The following is a 22388-nucleotide window of genomic DNA, read 5'->3' as shown; positions in this document are numbered from 1 at the left end:
GGGTGGATTGCCTGAGTTCAAGACCAGCCTGAGCCAGAGCAAGACCTCATCTCTAAAAATAACTGGGCGTTGTAGTAGATGCCTGTAGTCCCGGCTGCTTGGGAGGCTGAGGCAAGAGATTTGCTTGAGTGCAGGAGTTTGAGGTTCCTGTGAGCTATGACGCCATGGAACTCTACTGAGGGTGACAAAGTGAGACTCTGTCTCCAAAAAAAAAAACCCTATTCTTGGCTATTTTTGTGCATTAGCTTACCCAGATGAATTTTAGAATAGGCTTATTATGCTCCATTTTTACAATTTCCCTGTGGACTTCTTCTGAAAGGAGTTGGAGAAATCCTGATGAGGGGATGTCTGAGCTCCCCCTACTTAGAGACAACCTTCTCTTTTAACCTGCTGGACATTGGTGTCCTTGTCTTGGAGATAGGGGCAGGCACCCTTTTTCTAGGATCAGCATGCAGCTCAGGTCTTCTTTTTTCCCCAGTGAACACACCAGGTCAGGAGCACACCTGCGTGTAGCTGTGATGGGTCTGGTCATATGAACACAGGGCCACAGAGCTCCCTAATCTGGAACAGCATGGGCACAAAACATGGACTCCCAGCTTGGCCTGCCCAGGTGGCCTGGGCCTTCAGCCCTAGAAACAGCACTCCTGGAGAGGGGAGAAGGGCCTACCTCCCCACCTCTAAAAAGTCTTCACTGTGTTCTAGACAAATACAATGACTTCATCGAGGCCAATCGCATCGAAGACTCAAGGGAGCGGATGAAGACGCTGAGGAAGCTGGTGAGGAAACGGAGATGGTACTGGGCAAAAGGAGGGGACAGCAGAGCAGCCCTGTCTCATGAGGTCCAGAGACCGGTGCCATGGGGTCCCCCTGAGATTTTGGAGCAGCCCTTCTCCACTCAGAGCCTCAGTTTCCCCATGTATACAAGTGAAGGGGCGTTAGAGGGTGGATTCCAGACTCCTTGAGGGACAGCGGTGGGAGCCCCTGTGGGGTACACAGGTGCTGGGGGCAGGGGCAGCCTCCACAGCCTGTTCCCATGCTCCTGCTCTCTCTTGCCCAGATCCGAGATCTCCCAGGACACTACTATGAAACACTCAAATTCCTTGTGGGGCATCTCAAGACCATTGCTGACCACTCTGAGAAAAACAAGGTGGGTGGGGACTCTGGCATGGAGTGGGGGGGCGGGGAGGGAAGCACAGTTCCTCCTGGGATGGTCTCCTCCACACGTTTTAAGCTCCTGCCTCCGTAGGCATGCCCCCCTCCACAAGGCTACTCTGTCACCACCCGCTCTGTGCCTTTTCCCCCGAAGAGCCATCTCCTAAGTTTCTGAGGGTCTTCCAGAGGCAGAGAGCCATAGCCCCTTATATCTGATGAATAGCTGTTCTCTGATAGAGCTCAAACCCCTTGTATCACCTTTTCCTCATCAAACACCTTATATCTTCTGGTTCTGCAGTGGGGAAAGTGGGCAGTGGCAGGATTTTTTCCCAGGCCTAAAATACCCTAAGACCCCTTACATATCTCCCCCTCCAGGATTTCCCACTGCTGGCACTGACCATCAGGGCTGCCCTGTACAGGGGGGTACATTTTAGCCACTGCTTATGGCTGCTAGGCCTGGGGATGAGTGGGGCTGAAATCTGGCCTGTACCCCACTTGCCAAGTACCTCCATGGCCACACACAGGGGCATCCAGCCCCTAAGCTGAGGATAGCTCAGGACCTAGCTTGGGATAGAGGCATTAGGAGCCTGGAATGAGGGAGGACTTGGAGGTGCTATAGGTCAGAGGTCAGAGTATTGACCCTGACCTGCTTTCTCTTCCTGTCCAGATGGAGCCCCGGAACCTGGCCCTGGTCTTTGGGCCGACGCTGGTGAGGACGTCTGAGGACAACATGACAGACATGGTAACCCATATGCCTGATCGCTACAAGATCGTGGAGACGCTGATCCAGCATGTAAGCAGCCTGTTCTGTGGGTGCACTTTGGCAGCCCCTGGGACCTGGGTGGTGTCCTGCCTTCACTCCTGCTCAGCCTGGCTGGGTGTGCTCAGGGAGGACTCAGTGGCATAAGAAAATGCCACTGGGATGGTGACTGCCCTTTAGAAGCAACAGGAATGGATCCCAGAATCCCTTCATTCCGGAATATTGGGTCCCCTGCAGGAGAATCTAGAGGTCCAGAGATGGGTGTGGGTGTCAGAGGGAGGAGGCAGGGCAGGGCAGCTGCTGCTGGGGTGGAAAGCTGGAGGGGTAAAGGCAGGAGTGCCTTTAGAAGGTGGCCCCAAGGAGAGGTGTCCTGGAAGATGCCAGCAGACAGGTGCAGAGGCTGGGCAGAGGTCTGGCCTGGGAATCAGGGGACCTGGGCTCTCCCTGGAGACACTTTCCCTGCTGGCCCCACTAAAGTTTAGGGAGATAATGAATGGTGAACGGGGCAGGGCACAGAGCCCAAGGTAGCACCCTGTGCTGTGCTCTGTGTGTCTTGAGCTGGTCACCTCCCTTCTCACAGCTTTCTGGAGGTGCTGAGAGCCCTGTGACCCTGTGGAGTCTTCTTCTTCTTCTTTTTTTTTGAGACAGAGTCTCACTATGTCGCCCTTAGTAGGGTGCTGTGGCATCACAGCTCACAGCAGCTTCAAACTCTTGGGCTCAAGTGATTCTCTTGCCTCAGCCTCCCTAAAAGCTGGGACTGCAGACACTTGCCACAACGCCCAGCTATTTTTTGTTGTTGTTGTTTTGTTTAGCAGGCCTGCGCTGGGGTGAACCCACCAGCCCTGGAGCATGTGGCTCTTGCCCTAATTACTGAGCTACAGGCACCCAGCCTGTGGATTCTTCTTGTCATTGAAGGGAAGAGAACCCAGAGTGGCCAGCAGAGGGCACACAAGCCCTTGGTCTTCCAAAGCCAAATGGAAAGGCAGCACCACCCACTTTGGGGCACTCAGGGATGTTTTCATGAATTGCCTTAGATTTTTCCATTTCCAAATCTTGTTATAGCTCACAAGGGATGGAAATAGACCCTCTCCTGCTGGGAATAGTAAAATTGGCAGTTTGTCAGAGGAAAGGAAGTCTCAGTCCTCCTCCACCTCATAGATACTTTAGGGAAGGAAAAGTAGGTCATATTACCCACCTTTTACAGATGAGGAAACTGGAGCTCAAGAAGGCAAATTGACTTGGTAATAAGTGACAGCCCCAGGATGGTAATCCCTGTCTGTCTGACCAAGCCTGTGCTTAAGTCCCCCAACTCTACTCCCACCAGAATGGCAGACTCCTCTGTCCCTTCCTGAGCTGGCTTTGGAGGGAGAAAGGCTGGCGGAGCCAGGGAAAGGAGGCAGGGAGGAGAGCTCAGTTGTTCTGACTGGCCTTGCCCACTGGTCTCCTTCCTTCTCAGCATGGTCAGAACTCTGAGCCACAAGAGGGAGCATCACAGTCTGTCTTCATCACAGTATTGAGACCACCAGCCTGGACACCCACTCCAGAGCTATCAAGGAGGCCAGGGCCATCAGGCAGTGCCAGGGATCCTGATGTGGCCTCAAGTAGGTTTAGCTTCCCAGTGCAGTAGAGAGCCCCTGGAGGTTCCCATGAGCGTGTGCTTTGGGACACAGCAGTGCAGAACAGTCTGGCACTGTGGCTCCTAGAGAAGCCACTGGAAGCCTGAGTGGTCAGTTAAGGTGTCAGGGACAGCAGCCTTCAGGAAGGAGGAGGCCCAAAGCACATCTACTTACTGTCCCCCAGGATGGGAGAGATGGGGCATGCCTGTCTCATTTGCACCAAGGCTAGTATGTGGCACATGGTGAACACAGTGTTTGTGGGGTGATAAGTGAGCGAGTGGATTGGTCACTGAGGTTATGTCAGGCTGGGCTCTTCCACCCAGGCATTCATTCCTGAGAACTGTGCTGGTAGCTTCCATTCTCTGCCACCTTGGCATTTGAATGTGACCAGCCCTAGGTGATTCTTGAAGGAACGAGTCACACCCTCTATAGGCCCCTCAAGCTGGCCCGAGGGAGCATCTGTCTGACACAGAGGCACTAGAGCCAGGGAGTAGTGTTGTCATGAACCCCATACGTGAGTGGACTTGGGGCAGAGACAGCTATGATCCTGTCTCTGAGCTGTTGGGTTGTCAGAAGATGGCTGGAGTTAGCAACACTTGACTCCTCTGGGAGTATCTATGCAGCCCTCACCTGGCTGCTCTCATCGGGCTTAATTTTTTTTTTGTTGTTGTTGCAGTTTTTGGCTGGGGCTAGGTTTGAACCCGCCACCTCTGGCATATGGGGTCGGCACCCTACTCCTTGAGCCATAAGCACCGCCCTGTCGGGCTTAATTTTCGATGCTATTTTTTGGGATTCCTTTTACGTAGACTACTACTTAATAACCTGTTTCTTGGTTCTAGGTATATTTCTCTAGTCTGCCACCTGTCTGTTACCTTTGTCTAGGATATTGTTCCCTGTGAATTCTTCCAGAAAGCATCGGGCTGCCTTTACTTTTTTGGTCTTTTGGGTTCCCATCTACCTATTTCCCTCCATAGGATTTGTGCTTTAGGGCCTTGGGGAATAACTCACCCCTAAGGTCACAAGAGTTCTTCTACAGTACTTTCCCCCACATTTAGTTAGTAATCCATGAGTTTATTTGTCTATGCATATGGCATATGTTTAAATATTTATTTATGTATTGATTTTAGAGATGGGGTCTTGCTCTGTTACTTATGTATATAATTTTTTTTTGAGACAGGGTCTAATTCTGTCACCCATGCTGTGTAGGGCAGTGGCCCGATTATAGCTCACTAGAGCCTCAAATTCTGGGCTCAAGCAATTCTCTTGCCACAACTTCCTTAGTAGCTAGGACTGTGGGTATTCATCAGCATACTCAGCTAACGAAAAATGTTTTTTTGTAGAGATGGGGTTTCTCTATGTTGCCCAGGCTGGCCTAGAACTCCTGTCCTCTAGCAATCCTCCCGCTATGGCCTTCCAAAGTGCTGGGATTACAATTGTGAGCCATCACGCCCAGCCAGTAATTTGTAAATTCCTTATAAGGTTAATTTCTAGATACATGTTTTGTCACCATTCTGAATTTTATCTTATTTTCTAATATCTTTTTTACTTGGTGTAGAAGCTCACAAACTTTTTCACATAACAGCCTTATTGACATATAATTCACATACCATAAGATTTATCCATTAAGTTGTATAATTCAGTGGTTTTTAGTTTAGTCACAGAACTGTGAGGCACATTGACTTTTGTATGTTGATCTTTTATTTGACAACCTTGCTGAACACCCTGATTAGTTTATTGATTCTCTTAAATTTCTTACGTAAATGGCATCTGCAAATAATTACATTTTAGTCTTATATAGTTTCAGTTTTGTTCCTTTTGATGTTTGTCCCTTTTCTTTTTCTTGTCTGCTCGTGTTGGCCAGAACTTTTAGTCCTCTTTTGGGTAGTAGCAGTGATAGTGGTTATCTTCACTTATTCCGGACCTCAAAGAGACTGTCTAAAATTTCTCCTCTAAGTGTATTACTTATACAGTAATGAAGTTCCTATTTATTCCTAGTTTCTTAATGTTTTTCCTAATTATATTCAGGTGCTTATCATTATTCAGTGATTTTTGGTGCCTGTGGAGATGACCATATATTTTTTTCCTTTGTTCAATGACAGATTTTCAGACTGTGAACCATCCTTGCTTTCCTGAGCTAAACCCGGCTTCATCATATAATTAGTATTTTTAATATGATTTAAGATTGAGCCAACTCTTTTATCATTTAAAGATTTTTGAATTTTATGTTCAGTACAAAACTGACCTTTAGTTTTCTTTCTTATACTTATCTTTATTTTGTTTTGAGTCTCAAAAATTGAATTTGACAGCTTTGCCTCTTTTTCCTCATTTTTGAACAACTTGTAAAGACAAAGATTATATATTCCTTGAAATGTTGAAAGAGAATACTACGTATAAAAGTGTAAAATAACTAGGCTTAAGATGCTTTTGGAGTGAGAGTGTGAGTGATTATCACTTGACCCCAGGAGTTTAAGGCTGCAGTGAGCTATAATGATGCCACTGCACTCCAGCCTAGAAGACAGAGCCAGACCCCATCACTAAAAAAAAAAAGAAAAGATTTCTTCCCCACAGATTTTTACATGTAACGCTTTATTAGACTTCAGCTCTGGGTATGTCATAATTACTTTATGATTTTCTCTTTAATCCAAGGATTATTTAGCAGTATCATTGATGGGTTTCAAACACATGAAGACTTAGGGAATTTTTCTCTCTTTTTTGTTGTTATTTCTGATTTTGTTCCATTATGAGCAGAGAATATAGTCTGTTTCTCTGTGGCCTAGGATATGGTTGGCTTTGGGGGGATGAGGGGACAGAGTCTTACTTTGTTGCCCTTGGTGGAGTGCCATGGTGTCATAGCTCACAGCAACCTCAAACTCTTGGGCTTAAGTGATCCTCTTACCTCATTCCCCAAGTAGCTGGGACTACAGGCGCCGGCCACAACGCCCAGCTATTTTTAGAGATAGGGTCTTTCTCTTGCTCAGGCTGGTCTCCCAACTCCTTGGCTCAAGCAATCCACCCACCTGGGCCTCCCAGAGTGCTAGGATTATGTGCCCAGTGACGTGGTTGGCTTTTGAATGATTTCATGTGTGTTCTAAAAGGATATATTTTCCCTAATGGTTGAGTGCAAACTTCTAAGTATATTCATTAGATCAGATCTGTCAATCGTGTTGTTCAGTTTTTATATCTTTGCTTACTTTTTACTGTGGTTGATCAGATACAATATTTAATTTTCTCTAATCTCCTTGTAGTTCTATCAATTATTGCTGAATGTATTTTAAAAATGAGAGATAAACTGGTCTATAGGCTATGATTTATTATATTTCTTGATTTGTTATTCCTTTTTTACCAGGATTCCTCTATGACTCATGACTTTTCATACTTTCTATGTTGTTTTGATTAATGTAGATCACATATTTAATTTTAAAAATGTAATTTGAATCTCTAACTTTTATTCAGTGAGTTTAGCTCATTTATTTTATTGTAACTTCTATACTCTTAGGACTTATTTCTGCCATTTAAAATTTTATCTTCTGTTTACTGCATTTTCATTTTGTTTCCTTTTTTGTTGTCCTACCTTGCTTTGGATAGAATGAATTTTATTTTCTTGATGTGAAAATTATGCATTCTATGTTGCTACTTATTCATAGCTTATGTTTAATTGCCACTGTCAATTTCTTTTCTTTTCTTTTTTGATACAGAGTCTCACTTTGTCACCCTGGGTAGAGTGCTATGAAGTCATAGCTCACAGCAACCTCAAACTCCTGGGCTTAAGTAATTAATTAATCCTCTTGCCTCAGCCTCCCCAAGTAGCTGGGACTACAGGTGCCGGCCACAATGCCTGGCTATTTTTTAGAGATAGGATCTTGCTCCTGCTCAGTCTGGTCTCCTACTCCTGAGCTCAAGCAGTCCCTCTGCCTTGGCCTTGGTGGCAATGGTCCCTCCTCTCTCAGCAAACCTCAGGCTGGTGGGGCTGCTGGGGAGGGCTAGGAGAGAGGCTGGTGGATCCTGGAACCTGACTCCACAAGCTATGAAAAATTACTGGGAAGAGGCTTGGCACCTATAGCTCAACCGGCTAAGGCGCCAGCCACGTACACCTAAGGTGGCAGGTTTGAATCCCCAGCCCGGGCCGCCAAACAACAATGATGGCTGCAACCAAAAAAAAATGGCCGGGCACTGTGGCGGGCACCTGTGGTCCCAGCTACTTGGGAGGCAGAGGCAAGAGACTCGCTAGAGCCCAGGAGTTGGAGGTTGCTGTGAGCTGTAATGCCACGGCACTCTACCCAGGGGGACAGCTTGAGGCTCTGTCTCAAAAAAAAAAAAAAAAATTACTGGGAAGAGAAAAGGTGGGACTGTAGTATGGGGAGGGGACACAGCCTGGTTTGGCAGAGAGCCCACCAAAGATGGGTGACAGGCTCAAGAGACCTGTTCTTTTTGCCGTTTTCCTTCTAAACACCATCCTGGGCACATCACTGTGGCATATACCCCACAGCGAGCCAGAAAGCAGAGAGACTGTTAGTGCCAGCCAGGTCCATGGCTGAGAGAGCAGAGTGAGTCCCACACTACCTGTGGCCACCACACTGACAATAGGCGTCCTGGTGGGCCAAGCATGCTGAGGAGCTCTGCCTCCTTGTCTGCCCTCAGTCCTTCCCACACTGACTTCATCCCTTCCTTTGACTCCTCTGCAGTCAGACTGGTTCTTCAGCGATGAGGAGGACAAGGGAGAGAGAGTAAGTGATGTAGTGGGCCCTGGTCCTGGGGTGGGGGGTAAGACTCTAACAGGGAGAGGTCCCCACCCGCAGGGCATCCCCAGCCTGATGAGAGAGACACAGTGCTTACCTTCGTCAATCTCCATTTCTGATGGGGGAGACAGGAGCCCTCTCACCAGGGAATCCCATTCTGGGGGCCCCACAGTCCAGCCATCTGAGGGCATGCTGGCTGACCTCTCCTCCTGTCTGCAGACCCCTGTGGATGACAAGGAGCCTCAGTCAGTGCCCAACATCGAGTACCTCCTGCCCAACATTGGCAGGACAGTGCCTCCTGGTGACCCAGGTTCAGGTGAGTGCAGGGGCCTGGGAGGGGCTGGGACTGAGGGTGGGCTCTGCATTCCTGGGGGTCTTAGATGCCCCGCCTGACGCCCAGCTTCCCTGCTGCGGCCCAGCGGGGCCCTCCCCTGCCCCTACCACCCAGACAGGGCGTGCAGAGGCTTCTCCCCTCCTGGGAAGTGCAGCCTGCCCCACGCTAGGTAGCTACGTTCTCCGGTTGGTTCCTCTCCTGAGCCTTTAATTTCTCCTGGGCTGGCTGCGCCCTCTGGGCATGTTCTTCTTTCTAATTTTTCTTCCTGTTCTCCTTGTACCCCTGCCCCTCCCATCCCCCTTGCTCTCCTCCCATCCCCCATCCTGCCCTCTTCTCCTCCCCACCTCCCTTCCTCCAGCGGACCTGTTGGAGATTTAAAGGGTACAGTGCGGTGTCGCGGCCTCGGTCACTAACAGCGGCGGGTGATTATAAGAGGGTTGGGCAGGCAGAAATGTCCCGGGCGTGATGAACACCCCCACCCCCAGCATCCAGGTTGTCCTGGCTTGTCATAACTACCCCCTCCATCCCCAACCCAGAGCCCTCCCATCCTAAAGTCCCTTCTCAGGAGAAAAGAGGCTCTCGCTGGGGTCCGGGCCTTTCCTCTAACCTAGAAGTCTGGGCATTGGCTGGCTGACCTCCGGCAGTCCCCCAGGTTCTGCAGCCTTCTGTCTGTGCCCACCTTTGCCACTGGTGGTCATCTGGGCCCGGGCAGGCGACCCAGGCTCTCCGGAGACTAGGGATGTCACTCCCATGAGCCTCTCTATAGCTACTGTCACCCCAAGGGGCTGCCTCTTCTTGCTTCAAAAACCAGGGCCCCTGTGACTGAACTCCTAAGTCTTAATGTAGGGGGCTCTGGCCTCCTCACCGCAGAGGAAAGGATAGACAGGTTCAGAGACAAATGAATGGCCCCTCCCTTCTCGGCTCTAGCCTCAGACTCTAGCTCCTCCTCCGCCGTGGTTGCCCCGCCCTTTAGTGTTCCAAGTCCCATACCTGGCAGAGGCACCGCTACAGCTCCCCTGGTTGCCAGAGACTGCCTGGGAGAGGGGCTAGAGGACAAGGGGGTGGGATGGCAGAGAGGAGCCCCCGACTCTTCTAATCACCCGCCGTCCCCCGCCTGACCTGTGTGTGTGTGTCGTGTGTGGTCAGCCCATCTTGCTTTTCTCACCGTTGGCAAGGGGAGGGGGCTGGAGAGGCGCATCTAACTGCCTGCCAGAGAGTGTGGATTAACCGCACCTGCCCACTGCCGGGGTTGGGGGTGGGGTGGGAGATTATTGGATCAACCTGCTCCCTCTCCAGCCTTGGAAAGGACACTGCCAGGACTTGTTTCTGGTCTCTTCTTTACCCCAGTATTAAGGGAGCGGGATCCCTAGATGTGTTGATTTCATACTCCTTGATAACTTTGGTTATTATGGTGACCTTGCTCCATAAGGGCAGATTGACCCCAGGTCTGTAGGTGAAACCTATCAAGGTTCTAATTGCCAGCCCACTCTACCTCCTTTGTCCCACCCACTTCATTTCCTCCCCTTTATGCATCACTCACTGTGATCCCTTTTCTCATGTCTTGGGGGTGGGGGGTGTAGGCACTCAGCTCTCTATGCACTGTGTGGTCTCCATTTCTCCAGAGCATCTGTGATTTGCTGTGTTTCACTGTTGTGGTTTCCGTGGACTGCGTTTGATATTTGGCATTTTCTCTCCAGTGCTTCAGAGTAACAGGGATAGGAGGGGGAGGGGAGAGGAACTAGGCCCAAATAAAATCACCCCTGGCCCTTAATGTTGGGCAAATGAGGGATGAGTGGCTGGCAGTCTGACATCACTTCCTGCCTCCAAAGGCAGTGGTGATTGACACCATTCCACCATTATCCCATAAAAAATGACATCAGGCCCATGTTTCTGAACTCCTTGGTGTCTGAAGCCTTTGAGGAGAGGGAATTGTGTTCACAAGACTCAGCCTTCTCTTTCTTTGATCTAACTTTCATTTTTTTCTGTCTTTCACCAACAGATTCTACCACCTGTAGTTCAGCCAAGTCCAAGGTAAGTACCAAGGCAATTGTGAAGGCTTTATCCTTATACAGGCCAGCCCACATTTTTGTTTGTTTTTTTAGAGATAGGGTCTTACTCTGTCACCCAGACTGGAGTGCAGTGGCATGATCATAGCTTACTGCAGCCTTGTACTCCAGGGCTCAATAAGGACCCTTACTGAGGACCCCCCACCCACCTCAGTCTCAGAAGAGCTGGGACTATAAGTACATGCTTGGCTCATTTTTTCCTTTTTTTTTAATTTTTTTTATTTTTTTCTAATTATTTTAGAGACAGGGTCTTGTTATGTTGCCCAGGCTGGTCTCAAACTCCTGATCTCAAGTGATCCTCAGCCTTAGCCTCTCAAATTGCTGAGATTACAGGCATGAGCCACCATGTCAGCCTCCCCACTTTGATTGCTGCTCAAGGGAATTGGAAGCCAAGCAACTGAACTGCAAGGAAAGTAGATGGTCCCTGGAAAGGCGGGTGGGAAATGCTGAGAGTCCAAGGTAAACTGAAAAGTTGCACACTTCGGCAGTGCTTGATGAGGCATCTGGTATAGTACAAGAATCTGGCCTGGGCTCGGCCCCTGTGGCTCAAGTGGCTAAGGCACCAGTCACATAACCTAAGGTGGTGGGTTCGAATCCATCCTGGGCTCGCCAAACAACAATGATGGCTGCAACCAAAAAAAAAAAAAAGCCAGGTGTTGTGGTGTGCGCCTGTGGTCCCAGCTACTTGGGAGGCGGAGGCAGGAGACTTGCTTGAGCCTAGGAGTTGGAGGTTGCTGTGAGCTGTGATGCCATGGCATTCTACCCAGGGGGACAACTTGAGGCTCTGTCTCAAAAAAAGAATCTGGCCTGGAAGCTAAGTGATGGGAAGGCAGTGTGGCTCAGTGACTGGAAGCATAGGCTCTGGAGTTTGAGTCCTGGCCCCATTTTAGTTGCTTTGGGACACTGGGCAAGTTATTTAATTTCTTTTGGGTTCCTCTTCTATAAAATGGGAATAACAAATATGTCTGATTGATAGGATAAATATTCTTTAAGGTCTTTGGAGATTCCAAAGCAGGCAGAAAGAAGGAAATAATGAAGATAAAAGCAGAAATCAATGAGATTGAAAACAATTTTAAAAAAATCAATGAAACCTAAAGCTGATTCATTGAAAAAAGTCAATAGAATTGATAAATCTGTAGCCAGACTGGCAGAATAAAAAGGAAAATGGCAAAAACTTTCAATTATCAGGGATACAAAAGGGACATCATCACAGATCCCTCAGATATTAAAAGGTTGTCAGGGAATACTATAAGCAACTCCGTGACCATAAATTTAATAACGTAGATGAAATAGACCAATTCTTTGAAAGATTCAAACTATTAAAACTCAGGGCTCATGCCTGTAATCCTAGCACCTTGCGAGGCTGAGGAAGGTGGATTGCTTGAGCTCAGGAGTTTAAGAACACCCTGAGTAAGAGTGAGACCCTATCTCTACTAAAAATAGAAAAACCAGCCAGGCATTGTAGCAGTTGCCTGTAGTCCTAGTTAATTGGGAGGCTGAGGCAAGAGGATCACTTAAGCATAGGTAGGTGTTTGAGGTTGCTGTGAGCTATGATGCCACAGCACTCTACCCAGGATGACAGGAGTGAGATTCTCTCTTAAAAGAAAAAAAACGAAGAAATAGATAACCTAAATTGTCCTATACCTGCTAAAGAAATTGAATTTATAGTTAAAAACCTTCCAACAAAGAAAACTCTAGGTCCAGATGGTTTTACTGGTAAATTCTACCACATGTTTAAGGGATACTTTCCTTTTAAATCATTTGTTATATCTTAATAATTTTAAAATATTTTAATTATAAAATGGTATAATTTAAAATACTAATAGTATATTTAGATACTTATCTAAATGATACTTTAACCATTTAAATAACCTTTTAAATAAGAAATAATACCAATTCTGCACAATCTCTTCTAGAAAATAGAAGAGGAAGGAACACTTTCCAGCTTATTTTATTTTTTTGAGACAGTGTCTTCCTGTGTTTACCTGGATAGAGTGCCATGGTGTCACAGTTCACAGCAACCTCAAACTCTTGGGCTTGAATGATCCTCTTGCCTCAATCTCTAGCTGGGACTACTGGTGTCCGCCACAATGCCCGACTAGTTTTTCTGTTTTTAGTAGAGACGGGGGGGGGGGGGTCTTGTTCTTGCTCAGGCTGGTCTTGAACTCCTGAGCTCAAGTGGTTCACTCACCTCAGCCTCCCAGAGTGCTAGGACTACAGGTGTTCAACTCCTTTTATGAGGCCAGCATTAATGACCCTGATACCAAAACCTGACAATGTGTCTGGAACAGACAGAGTTAATTCATCCATACCACAAATATTTGTTGAACATTTACTATGTATTAGTTCTGTGCTGGGTACTAAAAATATAATAGTGAGCCAAACAGATAAGCCCCTGCCCTCATGAAGCTTAACTTCTAGCGGGAGACAGACATTAAGGCAATGAACAGATGAAGACTATTTATATGGTGGGTTTGGGGTACAGTGAAAGCAGAAGCCAGGTGGACTGAGTTAACAAACTGGCACTTTGGTGGGGGAGGGGAGAGAGCATGCATAGACAACTCTTTTGAGAAGCCTGACTCTGAAGAGATGTTTAGAGGAGCAAAAATGGAAGAATACTATATGGATGGAGGGAAGCTTTTATTATTATTATTATTATTTTGTCTGGGTCTGGGTTTGAACCTGCCACCTCTGGTATATGGGGCCGGCGCCCTACTCCTTAAGCCTCCTTCCCACTGCCTGAGGGAAGCTTTCATTGAAAGATGAACTCTTCTGGCCTGTATTTACTTGCCAACCAGAATAATCCAGGAGAGAGAGACAGAAAGTGGCAGGAAGAGCTGGGTCCCTAGAGTGTCCAGGGCAGGAGTGCCCTGTGCTCAGAAGAGACATCTGCACATCTGCGCAGGTGTAGCAGTACAGTCGGTAGAGAGGGGAGGAGGGGTGCACAGGTGCAGGCGGTGTGATGGTGGGGATCCCCAGCTGAGGAGTTCTTTCCTCAGTAAAGTAGAGGGGAAGTCCTCAGCCGAGAGTGAAGGAGGCAGGGAAAGTTTAAGGAGGGTGAAGAAAATCAGAAGTGGACCCCAAGGAGTGAGGTAAGTTTCCGGAAAGGCCCCCGGAGCCTTGTGGGCACTCCCAGGAGAGCCCCTTCAGGCCAGAAGCCCTCCTCATTTGCTTCCTGTGACTTCACACACCCTCCCTGAATCCTCCTGGAGATGAAGTTCCTCCCTCCAGAGGCACCAGCAGATTCTGCTTCCCACTCCCAAATTAGCCGGGGAATCCTGAGGCAGGCCCTCTTCTCATTGGGCGGGGCTTGAACAATAGAACAAGTTTTTCAGAAAGTACCTCTTTACTGGCAACTGATTCAGAGACTTCGCTGTGAGCCCAGTGAGTTACTCAGAAGCGCTAGTGTGAAACAAAAGGGAAGAGAGCACACCTAGTAGATGCCAGCAACTATGCAGAAGACCCTTCACAAACACCTCTGTCATTTCATCTTTTTTTTTTTTGAGACAGAGCCTCAAGCTGTCCCCCTGGGTAGAATGCTGTGGCATTACAGCTCACAGCAACCTCCAACTCCTGGGCTCAAGCGAGTCTCTTGCCTCCGCCTCCCAAGTAGCTGGGACCACAGGTGCCCGCCACAACGCCCGGCTGTTTTTTGATTGCAGCCGTCATTATTGTTTTGGCGGGTCCAGGCTGGGGATTCGAACCCGCCACCTTAGGTGTACGTGGCTGGCACCTTAGCCGGTTGAGCTATAGGCGCCGAGCCTGTCATTTCATCTTTACAAAGACCCTTGAGTTTTGTGCTATCCCCATTTACGGATGAGAAAACCAAGCTTAGAAAGTTTAAATAGCTAGAAGTTTGGGTGTGTGCTCAGGTATCAAGGAGTGGGGAGCTGAGGAGGCAGCCTCTTTCCTTGGTGAATGCTCTGGGGTCCAAGGGCAGAGTGTCTGCTTTCAGGTGTGGAGTGTTTCTTGATTTTCTGACACAGGCACGGGTCTGTCCTGAGCATAAACCTAAACCAGGCCACCAGGCCCTTGAGAAACTGAGGCACAGACCAGCCTGCCAGTCTATTAAGTACTATAATGGAGAGGAATAACTGTGACAGGGACAGGGACATTGAATCATGTGCGCAGCAGTAATCTGATCTACTAGGGACACAGGGAGTCAAAGCCATGAGGAAGAGGTTTCAGGTGTCTGAGAGCCTACAGTTCCCTGTCTCACTGTAGGGAAGGGACTTCCTTAGGAACCAGGGCCTGGCCCCTCACCAGATTGTGACCTCCCAAGGGCAAGGATGAATCCTGCACCATACTAGAAACTCGTCACTGCCAGCCTCTAGCTCTTTAGCCTAACTCTAAAATCCAAGTCATTGATAAACTGTTCCTTGGAGCCCTCTTGGGGTCATCACCACCAACAGATACATGAGAGGACCAGTGAGGCAGAGCTCCAAGCCCCCTTCCTCTCCATCTAAGCCACTCTTTGTTCTGTCTTACAGAAGAGGGTTTTGAGGGAGCATTCTATGTGAACAAAGGGTTCCTGAGCTAATCAAAACCATTGTTCTAGATATAACAACTCCCTGTCTCCAGTCTTTTTCTGGGCCATGTCCATGACACCCAGGTGGTGTCAAGTCCCTAAATTACAGGCACATTCTGACCCTGTCTCCCTGCCAGGCTGTTTTTGGCTGTGCCTGATGTGGGCAGGCACACATCACAGAGTTTCTTCTCTGGACCATGCTGGGTTAATGCTCAGAAGGCTCCCTTATCATCTAATTCCAAATTCTTGGGAGGGGGCCCCTTTTGTCTTCTTTGTACCTCACGCCCCAGCCAACTCTCTGTACTGCCTGCAGTTACCAGCCCAAGGCCACCACTGATAAAGGAGAAGTCTGGTTGCTGACTGGCTCTGTCTGATTTCCCCAGCTCTGCCTTATTCTATTTTAACACCACTTCTTCATATTCCTTGACCCTAACCCTGCCCACAGAGGTGACCTCTCCAGGACCCTGACCTTGAACTAACTGACCACATGAAAATATTTCCATTGATCACAGACACTGGAATGCAGGGATTCCCCATCTACTTTGGGTATCAGGTCCCTTCGAGTATCAGAGGATAGCTGTGCACCCTTGTTCCAGAAGGACATCTATGTGAAAAATCCTGTATAAAATTCAAGCATTTCATGGACCCCCAAAGCCTATCTAAGGACTCCAATTAGGAACCCCTTCACCAAAGGGATTTAGGCTAATAATTAGCTTGTTTGGCAGAGAGTATCAGTCGTCACCAATAATGCCTTTGGCCATCACTGATTCCCGAGTTTAAAATATCTAATAATATTAATAGCTACCATTTGTGGAGCATTTGCTAAGTTACTGTGCTCAGAATTATTAATCTTCACAAATGCCCTGTGAGTTAGAGATAGCATTGTCCTTATTTTATAGCCGAGGAAACAAGAGTCTAGAAGAACTTCTATAATTTCCCCTGGATCTCACTGCCAGCAAACCCATGCCCCTGAGTCTGCCCTCTGGGACAAACCCACTACAAGATGAAGCCTGCCATGAGAGGATCCTGCCCAACTGTTAGATTAGATCTTGAGCCCCAGGATGGGTATATGAATCAGTGCAGGCTGCTATAACAAAATACCCACCCACCCATAGGTGGGTGTTTTATTCCCCCCCCCAGGTGGGTGTTTTAAACAATAGAAATTTATTTTCTCACAGTTTTAGGGGCTAGAAGTCCAAGACCAAGGTGCTAGCATTGTCAGTTTCTAGTGACGGTTCCTTTCCTATTTTGTAGATGGCCATCTTCTCACTGTGTCCTTTTGAGGCAGAGAGAGAAAGAGATAGATTGATTGAGAGCACAAAACCACAAGTTCACTGGTGTCTCTTCCTAAAAGAGCCCCACCCTCACAACCTCATCTAAATTTTATTATCTCCCAAAGCTTCCATTTCCAAATACCCTCTCATTCAGGGTTAGGGCTGCAACATGTGAGTTTTGGGGGGACACAGATTAGTCCATGGCAGTAGGTGAAACAAACAAGCTTATTGACTGGTTGAGTTAGGCTCCTTTCTGTGTTGGTCAGGTTCCAATGAGTCTAGTCCACATGCATGTACCTGACACTCAGCAGGCACTTAGTATGCGTCAGATGAATACACTGGATAAAAGAAAAAAAGCTGCTCTAGTCTGGAGCAAGGGGTCCTTTATGACTTCTCCCTGGAGCCTCTGCCTTTACACCTCTGGTGGCAGAGAGCTTACTCCATCTTTTTTTTTTTTTTTTTTTGAGACAGAGCCTCAAGCTGTCCCCCTGGGCAGAGTGCCGTGGCATTACAGCTCACAGCAACCTCCAACTCCTGGGCTCAAGCGAGTCTCCTGCCTCCGCCTCCCAAGTAGCTGGGACCACAGGCGCCTGCCACAAACGCCCGGCTATTTTTTGGTTGCAGCCGTCATTGTTGTTTGGCGGGTCCGGGCTGGGGATTCGAACCCGCCACCTTAGGTGTACATGGCTGGCGCCTTAGCCGGTTGAGCTATAGGCGCTGAGCCAGCTTACTCCATCTTAAGATCATTGTGGTATGGAGAAAGTTGATAGTGACCCAAATCCAGCTCCTTGTCAGCCTCACTCATTGCTCCTCTCACACCCTGGTTTTCTGTAGCCTCTCTTGGATTGACTCATTGGTCTTTAAGTGAATCTGTTGGCTTCTGCATTCCCTGGAAGAGATCATTCTGACCTCGTTGCTTCTAGAACCAGCTGGGATGAGAGGGTCGTTTGATCAGATGATCCTAGTGGCCTCTCAAGTCACTCAGAGAGCACTGGTCAGGAAAGAAAGTAGTAGTGGCCACTGTGTGCCTCAGGCTGATCCTAGCAGTGCTCCCACATTGCACAACTCCAGGGGGTGTCTTCTGGAGTTGTGCACTGTGGGCAACCATGGCCTGGGAGCCACAGATCTATGAATCCTGAATCCCTGCCATGCTCTGACTTTCTTAAAACTGTTACTGCATCTCTGTGTCTCCAGCCATTATTACACCATGGCTGAAATAGGAGGTGGCCTGTGAGGCGGGGTCCAGGGGCAGTGTAACATTGGCAAGTCGTTCTAGCCCAGGAGGGAGACCAGGGCAAGCATCTGCTTTTAGAAGGCTTCCAATGTTGGGGACTCCATTCTCCCATTTTTTTCTTCTTTTAACATTTATTGAGTGCCTGCACATGGAGAAGCAAATAAGTCACAGACCTTGCCTTCAAGAAGGCAGTTCAGAGCAGGGGTAGGGAGGATAATATGGTTCCGCATAGGTGAGTTTTAGGTGCCTGTAGATGCCCAAGTAGAGATGGATTTGCAATTGGAAAAAGTTCTGGAGCCCAAATGAGAGTTTGGTGCTGGACGGGCAGGCCCTTGTATTAGCAGTGTTGTTTGGGAATGGTATTCTCCAAGGAACTTGAATGGAGAAGAGAAAAGGGCCAAAAACAAGAGTGCTGGACACTGATTCTTCAAGGGGAAGAAGAGCCTCCCAAGAGGCAGAGGAGAGGCCAGAAAGAGAGGATGAAAACTAGGCTCCAAGAGGCCATAACATGCAGTGTAGGAAAGCCAAGACACACCCACTGGGTTTAGCAGTGAGAGCTGGTTCAGGTTAGAACAACAGCAGGAAGTTGCCCAAAATGGGGTTGGAAATCAAACCCAGAGCAGCTCCAATTCAGGCCATCAAATTGTATGGGAGCTTTTCTCTTCTCTTCTCCTTTCCTTTTCCTTTTTTTTTCTCCCTTCTTTTCTCTCTTCTCTTTTCTTTTCCTTCTTTCTTTCTTTTTAGACAGGGTCTTCCTCTGTTATTACCTATGCTGGAGTGCAGTGGAACCAGCATAGCTCACAGCAACCTGGGTGCAAGTGACCCTCCTGCTTCACCTTCCTGCATAGCTACCATGCTTGACTATTTTTAAAAAATTTTTTGTAGAGACGGGGTCTGCTCTGTTGCCTCCGCTGTGTACCGGATTTTCCAGCCATTTTCAGCAGCAGAGCTGGCTGTTCAGTTGATCTGGGGTTGGGGACTGGGACGCTGGTGGTTGACAGTGGGACAGGGGAGGAAGTGAACTTGGGCAAGGGCCCTGGAGAGGCTGGTAATTACTGAGTGGATGGAAAAGAAAGCAGGTTTCCCAGGTGGGAGTGGGCAGAGAGGGAGCAGGGGAGGAGCTGTGGTCGGAGAAAGGTTTATGCCAGAGATCTGAGGCCTGGTCTTCAGGAAGCTGTGGGTGATACAACCCAGGGTGTAGTGTATGTGAAAGGGTTCAAGCTGACAAGTGTTACTCGTGTTGAGAGACTGTTATTACCAGAGCTGTGTCTAAAAGGATTTATCCGGCGCTGGGTATGAAAGATGGAATGGAAATGGGGGGAGGGGAGAGCAGCCCGGCTCACAAGAAAGAACAGCTGAGAACTGGAATTAGGACCAGAGGGGAGGATTGGGGTGGAGGGTTGAGGTGGTCTGTGGATAGATAGTGACACTCCAGCTGGCACAGGGGTGCAGGAGGCACATTTTATGATTGCAGCGTTGGTGCTTGGCTTGGTTCAGACGTGTAGCGGTTGGGTGCTACAGTGTGGGGGGTGTGCGGGTGGGAAAGTGGAGGCAGGAGGCCCTCTGGCCTGGGGCTGGGAGAGAAGGCGGTGCTGGCCCGAGTCCGGGCGCCTCCCACATCCCGACCTGTCTCCCCGCACAGGGCTCCTGGGCCCCCAAGAAGGAGCTGTACGCCCGGGAGATGCTGGCGATCTCCTTCATCTCGGCCGTCAACCGCAAGCGGAAGAAGCGGCGGGAGGCGCGGGGGCTGGGCAGCAGCACGGACGACGACTCGGAGCAGGAGGCGCACAAGCCCGGGGCGGGGGCGCCGGCTCCGGGGCCCCAGGGGCAGCCAGAGGGGCAGCTGCCGGGCGCCGCTGCCCCCGAGGCGCCCGGGCGTCTCAGCCCCCCGGCAGCGCCGGAGGAGCGGCCGGCCGCGGACACGCGCTCCATCGTCTCGGGCTACTCCACTCTTTCCACCATGGACCGCAGCGAGTGCTCGGGCGCCGGCGGCAGGCGGGCGGGCGCAGGGGATGAGGCGGACGACGAGCGCAGCGAGCTGAGCCACGTGGAGACGGACACGGAGGGTGGCGCAGCCGGCGCAGGGCCGGGGGGACGCCTGGCGCGCCGGCCCTCCTTCACCTCGCACCATCTCATACCCTGCGACACCCTGGCGCGACGCCGCCTGTCCCGGAGCCGCCCAGACGGCGAGGGCGCGGGCACCGGCCGGGGCGGCCCGCGTGCCGCCGAGCTGCCCGGCTCGGCCTCATCCAGCAGCCAGGAGTCGCTGCGTCCCCCGGCGGCGGCGGCGACAGCACTGGGCTCGCGGCCGTCGCGCATCGAGGCCTTGCGGCTGCGTCTCCGCGGCACGGCGGACGACATGGCCGTGCGGCTGCGGCGACCGCTGTCGCCCGAGACGCGGAGGCGTCGGAGTAGCTGGCGCCGCCACACGGTGGTGGTGCAGAGCCCGCTGACCGACCTCAACTTCAACGAGTGGAAGGAACTGGGCGGAGGGGGCACCCTGGAGCCCACGGGCGCGCGGGCACACAGTGACAACAAGGACTCCGGCCTCAGCAGCCTGGAGTCCACCAAGGCGCGGGCCACATCGTCCGCAGCCTCGCTGCCTGCCGCGTCCGGGGACCCCGGGGCCCTGCAGAGCCAGCCTCTGCGCCGCTCGGCCACTTCCCGCCTCCATCAGTGTCTGTGACAGCTCTCCCTAGCGCCCCTTCTCTAGCTGGTACCCTCTGTTGCTCCTGGGTGCACGGGGTGACGAGTGGAGGACGCCGCAGGCCGCGTCTTTGGTTGGTGTGCTGGGAATTGGGAGGGGGCGGGCAGCGGTGAAGGCTGGAGCTGGGCAGAATGAATGGAAGGCGGTCCCGGAGGTAATGAGAGGAAGAGGAGAGGGCTGGGCTTTCGGGGTATGTGTCCCTGCACATGCGTCTGAGTAGGCTCTTCTGGGCCTTTCTGTGGCTGCACTCAGGGGCTGTGTGGACCATGAGTGTGGCTAGGTAACCCCAAGTTTCAGACTAAAGAGAAGATATTGGGCAATGCTGGCTTTTTGCTTTCTCTGCGCCCCACCTTTCCCCCAGTTAGCTCCTAAGGCAGGATGTGTGTGTGTCTGGGGAGAGGAGGCATAGGGTGGTGGTGTCCGTGGGGAGAGGGACTTCTCTGTGCAAGTGTGTGTAGTCACTGTCCAAAGGTGTTTCCAGTAGTAACTTCTGCCACCCCCTTTTCCTCCCCATCCCCACCACCCATGGGCTCCCTGCTTTAGGTGCATACAGGGATCCTGACTCCCTGCCCTTGTCAGAGCCAGAGAAGGGGGTAAGGGACCTTCCAAGAGGCAGGACTGAAACCTTCCTGGGGTTGCTCCTCTGACTTTTATGCCAACCCCTAAATCACTCCCTTCCCCCCCCCCTCCAGCGCTTTGATCATGGAAGCTGCCTGTTCCTCAGTTTGGGAAGGGTCTAGGTCCCCTGCTGGCATCTCCCTGGCCCCACCTTTGTTCTTCCAGAGGTGCCTGCTCCTTCCACAGCTCAGGCACACAGAGCCCTCTCTCATTTCCCTTGGGGAGGGGACAGTAAAATATCTCTGTCTCACATACACTGATTTATGGGACCTGAGCTGGGCTATTCCTGCAGAATATGTGGAAACCAGCCTCTTCTTTCCCCCACATGTTGTAAATAGACCTCAGACCACCAGGCCCACCCCCCCCTGCACTCATTCCAGGGAAGCCCAGGTGGGGCTGTGACCCTGCTGCCACCTCTATCAGTCCTCTTGTTTTATGCAAAGACTTACTGTAAAGTAGATTTCTTTCTCCTCCTGCCCCATCCTTTTATTGTAAATATTGTCTCTAAATGTGTAACATATTATAAAGAATTTATAAGGATTTTTAAAGATGTTTTGCTCATTTACAAAAGTGTTGTAACAGTGTTGGATAAAGCCTCCTGCCCCACATCCGCATGGTTCTTTTCACTGTGTCCTTGACACACCTCTCTGGCGACAACTAAAATTTCCTGCTTCTGAAAAGTCCTGTCTTAAAAGTACGGTCTATATCTTGGAAATAAATGGCCTTCCTTGAGGCATAAGTCAGCTGTCTCACTTGTTTTGGAGGGAGGAGAGGGCCAGAGTGGGGCTGGCAGGCAGTGGAGAGACTTGGTACCTGGCTTGCAGGAGTGTGGCAGGGTGGAGGCAAACTTCTTCCTCCTGGTGGCTTTTTGTAAGCATCCTGAGAGGATGGAATGAGCAATGACATAGGGACAGGAGCATATTGGAAAGTTGGGTGGCCCTTATTGCTACAAGAGGTTTCCAGGCATCTGCAGAGCCTAGGCAGGTGCACAGACACCTCCTCACGCCTGCCTGCACTGGGATGATAGTCTAGCAGAGCTGCCCAGCATGTAGTAGATTTGGGAGGCCCAGATAATGTTGCCCCATGTCTTACATGTGTAAACTTGGATCATAGAGTGGGCTTCCTTCTCTGCTGTAGCCTGCAGTTACCCAGGCTGGCTTAGAGGCTGTGGTTGCAGTGTCCATCTGGAGGAAGGGCAGGTGACATTCATTAAAGAGAATCTCTGGAGGTGCTCTGGAGCTAGGAAGAACTCAGCTGCAAACTGAGTCCCCTTCCTCCAGTCCCAGGTTGTTTCTGTTGGGCAAATGAGTTTATCACTAGTGTTATTGTAACCTCAGTAGCAGCTTCCAGGGATTACCTTCAT

General features: G+C 50.1%; 1 protein-coding gene across 1 annotated transcript in view; it reads left to right on the top strand.

Annotated features, from left to right (window-relative positions):
• ARHGAP23 (Rho GTPase activating protein 23) overlaps positions 1 to 21761 on the top strand; it is a 79137-nt gene extending 57376 nt beyond the window's left edge. Inside the window, exons 18-24 of the mRNA XM_003786438.3 lie at positions 703 to 776; positions 1058 to 1147; positions 1820 to 1945; positions 8211 to 8252; positions 8484 to 8580; positions 10598 to 10629; positions 19343 to 21761. Of these exons, the coding sequence (XP_003786486.1) occupies positions 703 to 776; positions 1058 to 1147; positions 1820 to 1945; positions 8211 to 8252; positions 8484 to 8580; positions 10598 to 10629; positions 19343 to 20386 (1505 nt within the window). The 3' untranslated portion in view covers positions 20387 to 21761. The remainder of the gene's footprint in view (positions 1 to 702; positions 777 to 1057; positions 1148 to 1819; positions 1946 to 8210; positions 8253 to 8483; positions 8581 to 10597; positions 10630 to 19342) is intronic.
• Positions 21762 to 22388: the final 627 nt, after the last annotated feature.

Source organism: Otolemur garnettii, unplaced genomic scaffold (assembly GCF_000181295.1).
Source record: "Otolemur garnettii isolate 467f Iridium unplaced genomic scaffold, OtoGar3 scaffold00018, whole genome shotgun sequence".
NCBI lineage: Eukaryota > Metazoa > Chordata > Mammalia > Primates > Galagidae > Otolemur > Otolemur garnettii.
The sequence above is the reverse complement of the archived record's forward strand: the minus strand, read 5'-3'. Positions and strand labels throughout refer to the sequence as shown.